Source organism: Podarcis filfolensis, assembly GCF_964270895.1.
Source record: "Podarcis filfolensis genome assembly, chromosome: 9".
Taxonomy (NCBI): domain Eukaryota; kingdom Metazoa; phylum Chordata; class Lepidosauria; order Squamata; family Lacertidae; genus Podarcis; species Podarcis filfolensis.
In genome coordinates, this window is record NC_139610.1 from 31,440,802 (window position 1) to 31,454,808 (window position 14,007).

Consider the following 14,007-nt stretch of genomic DNA (forward strand, 5'->3'; position numbering starts at 1 on the left):
GAGTACAATCAACAAAATTAAGATAAATGGAGAAGATACAACCGATCCGAAAGAAATAAGGAGAGGTTTCTTGGAATTCTACAAACAGTTATATAAAAACAAAGAAAGGAACAATAAGAAGAAAATAGAAAGATATCTAAAAGAGAAAATGGTGCGGAAGATCCCGACAGACCAAAAAGACCAGCTGAATGCCCCAATAGGAAAAGAAGAAGTAAAGGAAGTGATAAAGGAGTTGAAGAGAGGGAAAGCTCCGGGTCCGGATGGGTTCACATCGAGTTATTATAAAGAAATGAAAGATGTACTGGTGAACCCGTTGACTGAAGTTTTGAACAACATTTTGAAAGAAAGAGACATTCCAGAAACGTGGAAAGAAGCATTTATTACATTAATTCCAAAACAAGACTCGGACTTAACTCAAGTTAAGAACTATAGGCCTATCTCATTATTAAATACAGATTATAAGATCTTTGCAGGAATTCTTGCGAAGAGATTGAAAAAGATATTGATAAAACTTATACATAAAGATCAAGCAGGCTTCCTACCAGGCAGACAAATGAGAGATAATGTAAGAAACATTATTAATGTTATAGAGTATCTGTCTGATAGGAGCGATAAACAAGCAATTTTAATGTTTGTTGACGCAGAAAAGGCCTTCGACAACGTGATCTGGGAGTTTATGTTGAAAAATCTAGAATATATGGAAGTGGGACAAGAGTTTTATAATGGTATAAGGGCAATATATACGGAGCAGAGAGCGAAACTGATTGTGAATAATGTTATTACAGAAGATATTCAAATATCTAAAGGAACAAGACAAGGTTGCCCACTATCACCATTGTTATTTATAACGGTTCTGGAAGTCTTTCTAAATGCAATTAGACAAAACAAGCAAATAAAAGGGGTAACAGTAGGTCTAAATGAGTATAAAGTTAAAGCCTTTGCCGATGATTTGGTACTGACTATGGAAGAACCATTAGAAAGTGTGAAGGAGGTGTTAGAAGAAATGGAACAATTTGGAAGGGTGGCAGGATTCAGACTGAATAAGAGAAAGACCAAAATTATTGTAAAAAATATGGAACAAAGTACGATTGATTTGTTGCAGCAACGAACTGAGATAGAGGCGGTGAAAAAGGTTAAATATTTGGGAATTTGGTTATCACCTAAGAATATTGATTTATATCAAAATAACTATATCCCGGTTTGGAAAGGAATTAAGAAGGATCTGGAGGTGTGGGCCAGAATGAAACTATCATTCTGGGGAAGAATATCTACGATAAAGATGACGGTGCTACCGAAAATGCTGTTTTTATTTCAGATTATACCCATATTAAAGGGTACTGGAACCTTCAGAGAATGGCAAAGAGTGATCTCAAGGTATATCTGGCAGGGGAAGAAGCCGAGAATAAAATTTAAGTTATTGACGGATGTAAAGGAAAGAGGAGGCTTCGCCCTGCCAGATATGAGACTGTACTATGAAGCAGCATGTATATGCTGGATAAAGGAATGGATAAAGTTAGAAAACAATGAGTTATTAGATCTTGAGGGTTTCGATAACAGATTTGGGTGGCATGCGTATCTATGGTGTGATAAAAAAAGGGTTCACAAAGGATTTGGAAACCATATCTTCAGAGGTCCATTAATAGAGGTATGGGAAAGATACAAAAATATATTAGAACCAAAAGTGCCACATTGGTTATCTCCGCTAGAGGTATTGAGTGTTAAAAAGATTAACACGAGAGAAAAATGGGGTACATATGGCGAATTGGTAATCAGTGAAGGCGGAAAATGGAGGTTGAAGCCATATGAACAAATTAAAGAGCATATGAATGATTGGCTGCATTATTTTCAAGTAAATGAAACATTCAAAAAAGATTTGAAGGATAAAGGATATGTTGAAAAAGAATCAATTTTCCAAAAAGACATAATAAATAATGAGTATAAAATTCTGTCAAAAATGTATAAGATACTGTTGGAATGGTATACTAAGGACGAGGAGGTTAAATCGGTAATGATACAGTGGGCAAGGGATGTGGGGCACAACATTCAATTCGAAGAATGGGAAAAACTGTGGAAAGAGAACATAAGATTCACGGCTTGTACGTTACTGAAAGAGAATGTGATGAAAATGTTTTATAGATGGTATATGACACCTGTAAAATTAGCAAAGATGTATAAGGTTGATAACAAATGTTGGAAATGCAAAGAAAAAGAAGGGACGTTCTTCCACCAATGGTGGGAATGTAAGAAGGTGAGAAGCTTTTGGGAAATGATATATAATGAGTTGAAAAAAATGTTAAGATACACTTTTGTGAAAAAACCCGAAGCTTTTCTTCTAGGGATAGTAGGAAAGGACATAAGAAGGAAGGACTGCAAGCTTTTCCAATATGCAGTAACGGCAGCCAGAATTGTGTTGGCCCAGAAGTGGAAACAAGAAGAGATACCGACAGTAGAAGAATGGAGACTAAAATTGACAGACTATGCAGAACTGGATAAGCTAACTGGGAAAATCAGATATAGTAAAGATCAAAAGTTTATTGAGGACTGGGAAAAATTTGTGGACTATCTGAAAAATACATGTGGTATTAACACAACGCTAGCAGGATTTCAAGAGGCACTGTAAAAAAAAACAAATAAGTATTGTTTATTAGAAATATTAGGAATAAGGAGGAATATTGGCAATACGAAAAAAGGGAATGTGTATGAAAGGTATAAATATGGATGATTGTCAGAGACGCTGAAGGAAGTCCAAAACAGTTATGATTTGTTATATTCGGGATGAAATGTATAATTTGATGAAAACTAATAAAATTTATTAAAAAAAAAAAAAAGATATGAACTGACCTGATCAGCACCTCTTGGAGTAATCTGTCGATCAGAACATAGCTGTCTATCAGATTTGCTCTGCGGCGACACATTTCTTGTCTTCTTTTTTAAACTGCATTTCAAAATATATATTTTGAGAAATCCTAGCTTTAGAAATGAAATGCTTATCTGGAGAAGAAATGTGTCTTTGAAATACTATGCAAATATGCATGCAGATCACAGATTAATGTGGAAACAGGGTGGAACAGAATTATGAGTGAGCACAGTAAGGAAACAAGCTGATTCATCCGTCCCTGAGCTAGCTCAGGGCCTGAACACTACCACAGAGTCTTAAACAAACATCCTTTGAGGGGTTTTACAGCTGTGTCTGAGGTTTAATGTGCAGAGTTTAACTGAAAAATAAATGAAATTTCAGGAAGCCGTGGAAAATGCACTGAAAAACGGAAGTGCTTTTTGGCAATACAGTGGTACCTCGGGTTAAGTACTTAATTCGTTCCAGAGGTCCGTCCTTAACCTGAAACTGTTCTTAACCTGAAGCACCACTTTAGCTAATGGGGCCTCCTGCTGCTGCCGCGCCACTGGAGCACGATTTCTGTTCTCATCCTGAAGCAAAGTTCTTAACCCAAACTACTATTTCTGGGTTAGCGGAGCCTTTAAGCTGAAGCGTATGTATCCTGAAGTGTATGTAATCTAAGGTACCACTGTAATGAAACTGAAAACAAAACCAAAGACACTGTTTCAGCTCAGCTCTGCACCTGACTCCTACAATACTGCCCTATTTCTATCTGCTACATTTGCATCAAAGTACAGCAGAGAAGAGGTTGTCAGCTCCCTCCTCTGGTAAGCTAACCTTGTGACACAGAGCGTGCGATTCCTGGGAGGGACCCACTGTAAGAGTCTGCAGTTTGAGGAAACGAGGCTGCATTCATCCTTTGCCCTAGTCAAACAACATCTTGTGATTTTTAAAAACATCTCTGTGTTGTAAGCATGTAAAGCATGCAATCCAAATTAACTGCAAACCATTCATTGTATTTTTAATTATAGAATGCAGTTCTACCATGTGAGGTTTAAAAAGATTAGACGCTAAGGCTGCTTGGGGGTGTTGGCACATGCACCCAATGTGCTCATCCAAGTTTGAGCAAATGGTAATGAAATTAGAAGGTCAGGGGATGCTGGAGATTTCATTCAAGCAGCTAAAGGTGCTGCTTTTGTGTTTGTCTTTTAAGCAAAGAAGAAGAAGAAAATATTGAAATGAAGCAAAAGGAGGGTGACAAGGAAAGGAGCTACAGTGGTTCCTTTAAGGGCTGGTGCAGCAGGAAAAGCAATTGTTTTGTGCAAGCCTATTGTTCCCTTGAAATGTGCCCAGTTCTTTTGATTGCATGACCTTGATGAAATTAGCAGCACTATTGTGACTCACACTACTGACAGCGCTGCCAGCTTTCGGTCTGTTCATCGCACACTTACGACAACTATTCCACGTAAAGGATTTTACTATCAAGAGATTTGTTTTTTTATGAAAAAGGTGTTCTCACTTCTAGTCTAAAGGAATAAAAGATGTATGGGAAGAATAATGTCACTGAGCATGTATGCTACCCCAGCAGAACAGCGGGGGAGGTCGTCTCTAAACTCCCAAATTTGAGGGCACTCTCAAAGGCTTTATTAGAGAAAGCGCAAAATTTCCGGAGGGGTTTTGATTCTGCCTTGATGGCTCACTGAGTTGTTCCTAAAGTTAGAAAGGCTGTCAAAATGTATCAGGTGAACATGCACTGTAAACTATTAGTAAATATAATCGTCATATAAATGTTGGACTTTCCCTTTTTTGAAAAGGGCAATGGAAAATGGAAATGGAAAAGAAAGAGTGGAAATTAATGTCTAAAACATAATAACTGGGGTAAAGATCCTTGCACTTCATAATTTTTCCACTGTACACCCCCCCCCCAATTTATTCCAGATTCATATATATTTCTACTGGCTAGAGACAAATGCACAAATAATCTACTTGTTTTACCACCAGCAGGGCTATATTATGTCTTTCACTATCCAGCTTTCCCCGCAACGGATTCAGCCTCGATGCTCACATCTCCAACTGTTGCATTTGTTCCTCTTCATTCACAGTTACTATCAGCTATCCCAGTTCTCATAATGTATTACACTATGAGCTCCCAATATACATTTGCTTCACTCTTGTTTATCATTTGCACATTGTTTTGTGACATTTTGAGACATCTTCATCCCCTTTTGAAAAACTTGCTATATGAAATAAGAAACAATAGTGAATTTCATAGCTCAGGAGTGATGTAAGTCCTCTGTCAGCTGACGCATTCTTATTACTACACTGCACTGGCCCTAGCAGCCATTAAAAGAAACCTTAGGAACAAAGGAGGCAACTCCTTATCCAGGAGGATTTGCCTTCTCTCTTCTTTGCCCCACCCCTGAAGCTGATGAGTTCATTGAAGAATGTCAATGGCATGCCATATTGTAGTCCCCCAAATATCTCTCCAGAGTTTTGGGAAAGAACTTCACGCACATGTTTTGTTAGGCTTATATAAGGTCAGGCCTATTTCTTGTCCATTAATACAAATTGAGAACAGAAGAAACTGAATTATTATATAATAATCCTCTTACAGGAAAGCAAATTACCTCTGTAAATATAAATCTGCTCTTTGATTGTACAAAAAATACATGTTTCAATCATTTAAGCTTTATTCTCTGTAAATAATTAGTGTTTCAGGACTGTGACCATTTCTTTCCAAATTGATGGATTAATATTTGTAATGCAATTTAGGTTTTAATACAGTATTATGTGCAGTGACTATACAGTATAAGGTTGAAGCCAGGGATGAGTAATATAATCAAGGACTCCAAGGATTTAAGTTTATTTAAAGGATACAGCTAGTAAATTCCATATTATTCAACCAAATGAAAGGTAGGAGCTAAAAACACTAAATACTTTTGGTTTTACTTTAGGATTATCGTGTGAACATCTTTCTCCGTCAGAACTGGAATGACCCCCGTCTTGCTTATAGTGAATATCCAGATGACTCTTTAGATTTGGACCCATCCATGTTGGACTCTATTTGGAAACCTGACTTGTTCTTTGCCAATGAAAAAGGCGCCAATTTTCATGAAGTAACAACAGACAACAAACTGCTACGGATTTTTAAAAATGGAAATGTTCTCTATTCCATCAGGTAAATTGCAAATAAAAGGCTCTGGTGTGATATGGAAGCAATGAGGTTATGATTTAGTTTGGATGCGGTACACATTCCCTTAATGAAAACAGTCACTGCATTCCCTTGTGGATTGTTCACATACATAGATACAAGGACATAGGCTGATTTCTCTAAGTCATCCATATGTAATTCAATTGGTAAAATAACTGGAGGCTGTTTAAAATGCCATGGTTCCATGTAGAGGCCATTTCTTTCAATTGCGCACAGAGGTCTCACTGCTGAATTTTCTTCTGAAAGCAAAAAAAACCAACAACACACCATTATTTTTAGTTTTATTTACTGGTTCTAGCCTTCTATTAACAAACTAAAGCTTAGATGCGGGAGAAAAGTGTTGTGCTAATAAGATTTTGTGTCTCTTTTTTTGGGATGAGTCTTTTCTCTGGTAAAGTAGTACTGTTGAATGGAAGTCTTAGATAAATGTCTACTCTGAATTCCTTACTTCATTTCAGTAACAGTTGAGTCATTATACACTTCTAAATGTCTAGAAATTTGTAATATTTAATTTCTCATATATTGTTGACCACAATAGGTCAGCAGTTACCAAAATAAGAACAAAAAACATGTAAGAAAAGCCCTGCAGGATCAGGCCAAATCTTAAACAGTCCAGCATCCAGCTTCAGCAGTGACCAACCAGATACCTATAGGAAGGCTGCAGGCAGGACATGAGGACAATAGTTTCTCCTACTGTTGCCTGATATTGGTGACTGATACTCACAAGCATGCTGCCTCTGATACAGAAGGTGGCACATTACCAGTGGCGAAGGAAGGCTCTCCGGTACCCAGTACAGGGTGTCGAGAGGCAGGGCAAACCGCCCGGCAGTGCATGCACAGTGCTGATACGGACGGCACATGTGCGGCTCCGATACACCGCTGCAGCGGCGCCGCTCCAGCGGTGCTTGAGCGGTGTCCATAACGACAGCGCACGTGCGCTCTAGGCCCCCCTACAGTGAGTGTAGCCCTTGGCTGGCCGCCATTTTGTCACACACACCCTCAGAGTAACACCCAGAGCAGCCCTCTGTCCCCCCTTCCTATGCCCCTGCACATTACTAGTAGCTATTTATAGCTTTGTCTTCATGAAGTTGTATAATCTTTTAAAATCATCTAAGCTGGTGGCTATCTAGTGTTAGTGAAGTCCATAGTGTAAGTGTAAGTTAAAAAGAAGAAGTCTTTCCCACCATTTGGGGTGTGTTGATGACTCAGTTAAGCATATGTAGCAGATAATAGTAGTTTTAAGAGAACGATGAAAACATTTAAAGTGAAGTCAAATAAATAAGAGCTGTGCAGAATTGCCTTTTCCCTATCCATGACCACAATCATGTAGCAGCAGCAGCAGCATAAAATCTATTAAACTGATAAAGGTCATTGGAACTGAAGTAACTATCAAACCTGGGTTTGAAATCTCTGCCCGATGTTTCTCAGGTTCTTCGTTCAAGACCTGACTTGGACCCAAGTTCAGACCATGATCCAGAAAGTTAACCACCCAGTAATAGCTGCCCCTTGGTCAGGTCTCAGACACAAAGTAACTTTTCCCTGCTGCCTTTATGAAATGGGAGACACACAGAGAGCCAGTTCTGGCACCACTCTTTTCATCCTTTGAGAAATCAATGATCTATGTGTAGATCATTGTACAACGTTGTGCAAAGTGTTACACTGTTTAGATTTCACCCCTTCTTAGATGGTTCCTCCCTGGGGGTGGGGGGGAAACCAAAAACAATTCTGTGAATTTTGTTTTCCAAAGGTCCTTCATTTGCACTCTTGTTAGGGGATTCTTCCATTAACTCATTCTACCTTTCTGGCACCAGTGGACAGAGGATACCAGTGCAACACTTTCACTGAAATCATAAAGGATCAGCTTTCCTTGTAGGAAACAGGTTTCTTCCAGCAGGCTCAGAGGGCTTTTATTTGAAAGACTTAAATTGCTGTTGGTTGTAATATCACAAACAACTAATATGGATTTGCAGGATTAGGGTCTAGGCTACAGTACAATTTGATTAGGGCAGGAATTGTATTTAGAAAATGCTGTGGTAAAAAACTTGTTTACTCAGGAGTAAGCTCCATTTATTTTCATGGGGTTTACTTCCAAGTAAGATAGAATTGAAACCTTATTTTTTCCCCCACGAATTAAGCATATTGACTTCATATTATTTTCCAAATGCCTAAATCATTTGTACACCTGCCTGCTTCCCAAGACTCTTGTTCTTTATTGAATAATGGATGTGTGTGTGTGTGGTAATTTTGAATATGAGACAATGTGTGTTGGCCAACATTCACTTTATAATAGTTCTTCTGTATTCTTTCAGATTGACTTTAATACTCTCCTGCCCAATGGACCTCAAAAATTTCCCAATGGATGTCCAAACATGTATCATGCAGCTGGAAAGCTGTAAGTGTGAACATAGTATTCTCATGTTCATAGCACATAGTCCTGTGGCACCTTGAAGGCAACTGAAGTATTGCAGCATAAGCTTTCATAGGCAAAAGCTGCCTTCTTCAAATGCATCATGTTTCATGTTGATGTTATATGGATCAAATATTAAAGGCAGTAATGGGTGAAATCCAATGGTATCCATGCAGAAGTGGAATGGACTTCCCTCTGCACAATCAGACCTCCGCCTTCTTCTCCTTCTGCTTGCAGGACCCTCCAAAGCTAATTTGGGGAGCATGAGGGGTTACAGGGCAAGAGAGAAAAGGGAAGTCTGATTGAATGAGCAGCAGTCTAGTGGCCAAAGTTTGTGAATTATGCCAAAAATCAATCCTAAATAATTATAATGATCCCCTTGTTTCGGGATCAGAATACACGTTTCTCCATGAAGAAAATACTCATCTCCCCAACCTCTTTGAACGATACCCCGAATTTTGGAGAGTGGAAACACAGTCACTGATGCCTTCTTTTTCATGTTTTCTATGTTATAGCCAAACTGCCCCACTACTGGTAGTTACCTGTAATGGTCCTGATATGGGGCAGCAGAAAATTACAATTATTGGGTGAGATATATTGTATGCATGTGAGATTTATATTAACAATAGTGATCGTCCTCTAGTCAGACTAGAATAAGCAGGGTGGAATGTAAAACCATAGTATGCACTTGTTTTTCTCAGTGGAACTTGGGTCACACTGAAAAGCATGTGTGATATATGTAGCTCCTAGAATTCTACTCTTCAAGTAGAGCCTTGTGCATTTGGGCCTGCTAAAGGCATGTTATTGGGTTGCCTTGCAGAAAAGAAGTAAAATCACTGCAGCCAACATTTTGATATTTTTGAACCACAGCGGGATTCCTAGAGATCCGCTCAGATTCAGTCAGCAAAGCAAAGCTGCTCTGGAACATGTGCCCTAAATAGTAATTTGTAAAAAAATAATGAGAACAGAACTCAAATAAGTCACTTCGGCTCAGAGAACTATAAGGCAAAATGTCTAAACCAATCGAGCTCTTTGTGAACAAAAGCTTCCTATACAAAAACACTATGGAGCCTTCCATTGTGTTGAGGGCACTTTTGTGTATATGATAAAACTAAGAGAGGGGGATGGCATCCAGCAATAAATGCTGGTCATTCTGCAGAGTGGAAAAGTAACATTGAAAAATAAAATTAAAGATTTCTTCCAGTTTTCCTTTTTTCTACTTTAAGACCACAGAGTCCACCACTTGTATTAGTTATCAACATGTAGACTAGACTAGGCTTTGTGGGACACATATACGTCACCAATTTCCCTAGTAAAGCCCCTCACCATAGTTTAAGTCCTTTTCCTCCATATGATCATAATCACATGGAGGAAGAGAATGGGGCTGTGCCTCCTGCCCCCACTATATCCTTAGCATTTCCACAGATCCCATACCCCTGGTGGCTACGCGTTGCCAGGTAGGATATCTGAAGAAAGAGCCTGCTTGCCTCCCTGTGCTTTAGAACCTCTGTCACATATAGAATAGGCGCCACTCTTCAGACACTACCCCAACATGTGGGCAATGGAGGGGCAGGCCATGTGATGATGGCAGCAAGACAGTGGATGTGTCTCCACTGCCTTCCTCCACAGGAATTGGATTGTGTGGAGACAATGCCTGAAGAGGGCTTGTTTCTTATCTAGGATGATGGGCTGCAGGTGGCACATAGTCAAAGCTTAGGGATAAGTAGGGTAATATGTGCCTCTTTTTCCAGGACACTTCTTTTCCAGGGGTTAAATTTCTTCTGAGTGGATTTTTCAAATTTGCCAAAATGTCTCTGTCTATACTTTTTGGATGAGACGTAGACATAACTGGTGGTTGAAAACTTGCTTTCCTCTTCTCTTCTCCTACCCACCCCCCTCAGCAATATATCACAACTTCTATAGGCTAAATATAGTAGGGGTATTTCAAATCAGAGACGTCAGAGTGCCCTCTTTTTTAGCTCTTCAAAATATGGCAATCCTAGAAGGTAGGGTGCAGAAATAAGACTTTGATGCCCATGGGTGATATTTTTGCTATGTAGGCATCATGCTACAAGCTTATTATCCAAGTCTGTCCTATCATACTGACTGTTAATCATATCCCTATTGGTTCTACCCTGTATCAAGCATGTAGAATTACAAAAATGTAGCTTGCTTGGCGGTTTCTGAAAGGCTGTTTGAACACACCATGGTCTGCTTGTCTGCTCCCATCTCTTCACAATCCCACTCTTCCCCACTAAGGCAAGCGCGGTGGCTTTCTGCCCTCTGGTGCACAAACTGTATTTGATAATGATGTCATTTCTGGTGCATTAACACAGAGTTCTCCTAATATATTTATATGTCTTGGGTCAGCTCATGATTGCAATGCAATGAAATAAGTTTGACACTGTTATCAACAAAGCAGTCTTAAGTGCTAATCTTACTGAATTGGGAAAGAACGGGGGACTGCCAACTGCTCACAGGATCAGTCCAAAGTCTCACTGTTTTGGCAGGCTGTTCCAATAATTTCTAAACTACAGCCAATGTAGTTTAGAATGTACAGTCATCCTTTAATAGGTTATGTAGTCTCCTAGTTGTCCATGAAGATGGGAACTTTAGTCCAACAACATCTGGGAACCCAAGGTTGAGAAAGGTTGTCTTGAACCACTCTGTCACATGATCCAAACCACCCCAACAGATCCCTTTGTGGGACTGTCCTGACTTTGGGGCCAGGCTCTACATCTTTCCACAGCACTGGGGAGGAGGAATTTAAATCAGACCACCATTCCTATTGTAGCGCTCTCTCTGAATTCAGAGAGTGAGATCTGATGTTTTGTATGGCCCCTGAGATGCCCTACGAGGAACTATAGTATTGCTGAGTTAATGACATCTGAGTATCCAAGGCTTTCACCTTAATTTCTGTATTATCTGTGGAGAAAATCCCTTAAGTGTCTGTTCCATGTGCCTATTATATAATGCTAAAATGGTTTACTTTTGATAATGGAACCCAAATACTAGATGTGTTTTGTTGGCATATCTGCCTAGGGTGCTGTCTTGTTGCTCCCATAATGCCAGATTTATTAAAATTGGCATGTCTGTTGTTACAGATTAGGTACAGCACCCTAGGCAAGTTTTGGCACAGGCTATATAGTGTGTATATATGAAAAGCACAAATTCAACCCAGCTACAACCCTGTAGAATAATTTATACTATCTCAGCCTTCACTAGTCTGATATCTTTTTCTTTGTGATTTTAAAACATAGCAGTGAAAAAGTGAATTCCAGGTTGCCTCATGTCTTCAAAAGGACAAAAGGTAGAAAGAAAATATTGTATCAGCAATTGCCTATGCATTTTTCATAGTTAAATGAATTGTAACATAGAACGAGTTAGTGGCCATGGCAGATAATTATAATTAAAATACATATTAAATGAATGAATCTCATTTCTGAAAATCCATTTTGACATAGCAGTTGTTCCTTGTCAGTTCAATGAGTTGCACTCATGAGATTTTACTCCTGGCTAGAATCTACATGCTTCAAATGATAATTTGTTTTACACACAGCTGGTTTTCATCTGAATGTATACAAGGTGTGATAAAATATATGCATCTGTGGTTCTCTCTCTGTAAGCTTCTTCTATGGATTTGTAATAGGATAATATTGCATGATATTGTTCATTGAGAAACACAGCAGTAAGGTTATATACATGATAACACCATTTTAGAGCTAAGGTTGCTTTCTAGATAGTTATTAAAAACTTCAAACACAAAAGAACACAGGAATCCAAACTAAAAGAGGAAACATTTACACTATACGTTTTTGCATTTTATTATCAGTGCCCAGCTAAGCATCAAAGGAAAACCTCATGGAAGACAAACAAATAGATGGAATATTTCAGAACATCGGGTCAATTTTGATGAAATTAATAAGGACTGATTTCATAGATCAGCACATTGAATGGGGATACACTGAGCTTAATTTGAGCCAAGATGTCAAAAACGTTTCCTCCTACACTTTACACTGATGGTTATGATTATGGTGATGATGGTGATAATAATAATAATAAGAAGAAGAAGAAGAAGAAGAATGATAAAGAAGAAAATGTCTTTTCTTCATTTAAGAAAATCTCAGGCAAAATTTGAAAATTTCCCTTCATAATGGAATCTGGAGATTAAGCAAATGTTATGTTATGACAACATCTTCTGTATGCTTTGTTTTTAATTCCTAGTTGGATACACAATGAACGATCTCATCTTTGAGTGGCAAGAAAAGGGAGCTGTCCAGGTGGCTGATGGACTCACTTTGCCACAGTTTCTCTTGAAAGAAGATAAAGATTTATGTTACTGCACCAAGCATTACAACACAGGTAGAAGAATCACATAGTTTGTTGACAACTGAAAGTCCCGTTGTTTCTCTTTCCTGTTAGTCATTAGGAGTATTCAGCAATGTACTCAAAACAAGTGATGACAAAGCAGCAATGACTTGTGGAGAGCGATGGGGATGTTGTGTGCTGAACATTATGGCTGCCACCACCAAGTGGCAACCAAGGGGATCATAATCTCATAGGAAAAACAGCACCAGACATTTGAAGTAGGGAAAAAAGAATCCAAAGTATAGTTTTATGAGTCCATTTTACATATAGGAGCTTAAGAAAGGCAAGAGAGAAGCAGGAAGACACAAGGGAGCAGAAGTACATGGAGGTCTGGTTTTGGGTGAAAGCCAAAGAAGCTGGGGAAGAGGCATGCAATGAAACACAAATGAAATCAGGTAGATTGTTGGAGTCTTCCATTTTTCCTGTCAGAGCTCTTTTTATACTCAGTGAACCGAAGCCAATAAATTCATGTCTGAACAGAGATTTGAACCTAAGTCTCACACATTCCGGAATATACTATTTTTAAAAAATTATTGTAACCTTGAAACCTTAGGGTGAAGGGTGGGTAATTAATAATAATAATAATAATAATAATACCACATCTTTTCACCTGGGTCCTAAGTCTCAAGACCCATTATCCATGGACTCTGAAAGAAAAGCATAACAGGGAAGGAATTTGGCAATATCCAGGGGAGAAAGAAAGTCATGTGAGGGGTTGGAGAGTACATAGTAAGCTTACAATACTGTGAGGTGGTCTGAGGACTTTACATCCATTTTTTAAAAAAAAACTTTTCTTAAAAGTAAGAGCAAGGGCATGTGGCTACAAAGCCATGTGCTTTCAAACCAGCCCTGGAATGTCCCTGGAAATTGTGCTACCTGATAATGTAGCATTATTTCTAGCATAAAAAAAAGATGGTCCCTCTTTGAACCCACCAAATGTTCAGCAAGGTGGAATGTTCAGAAAAAACCTAGCCTATATTTTAGCTTCTAGACAGAAATATAGTAGAGCTAGACTGCTGCTGGGTAGATAGCAAAACAGAAATTTAATCACCTTTGTGTCAGCTGGCAGAGCTATGCCTCTGCCTCTGTTGATCAACCTGTGGAACAAACCATATGCCAATCCCTGTAATAAGAGTTCCTTGCTTAAATAAAATGATCAGAGGGGGAAATGGAGAATTATTAACA

General features: G+C 38.8%; 1 protein-coding gene across 3 annotated transcripts in view; it reads left to right on the top strand.

The window, feature by feature from the left end:
* GLRA3 (glycine receptor alpha 3) overlaps positions 1-14,007 on the top strand; it is an 80,947-nt gene that overhangs the window by 37,112 nt on the left and 29,828 nt on the right. For all 3 annotated transcript variants that reach the window (XM_083631246.1, XM_083631244.1, XM_083631245.1), the window contains exons 4-6: positions 5,791-6,014; positions 8,357-8,439; positions 12,679-12,816. In XM_083631246.1, the coding sequence (XP_083487372.1) occupies positions 5,791-6,014; positions 8,357-8,439; positions 12,679-12,816 (445 nt within the window). The remainder of the gene's footprint in view (positions 1-5,790; positions 6,015-8,356; positions 8,440-12,678; positions 12,817-14,007) is intronic.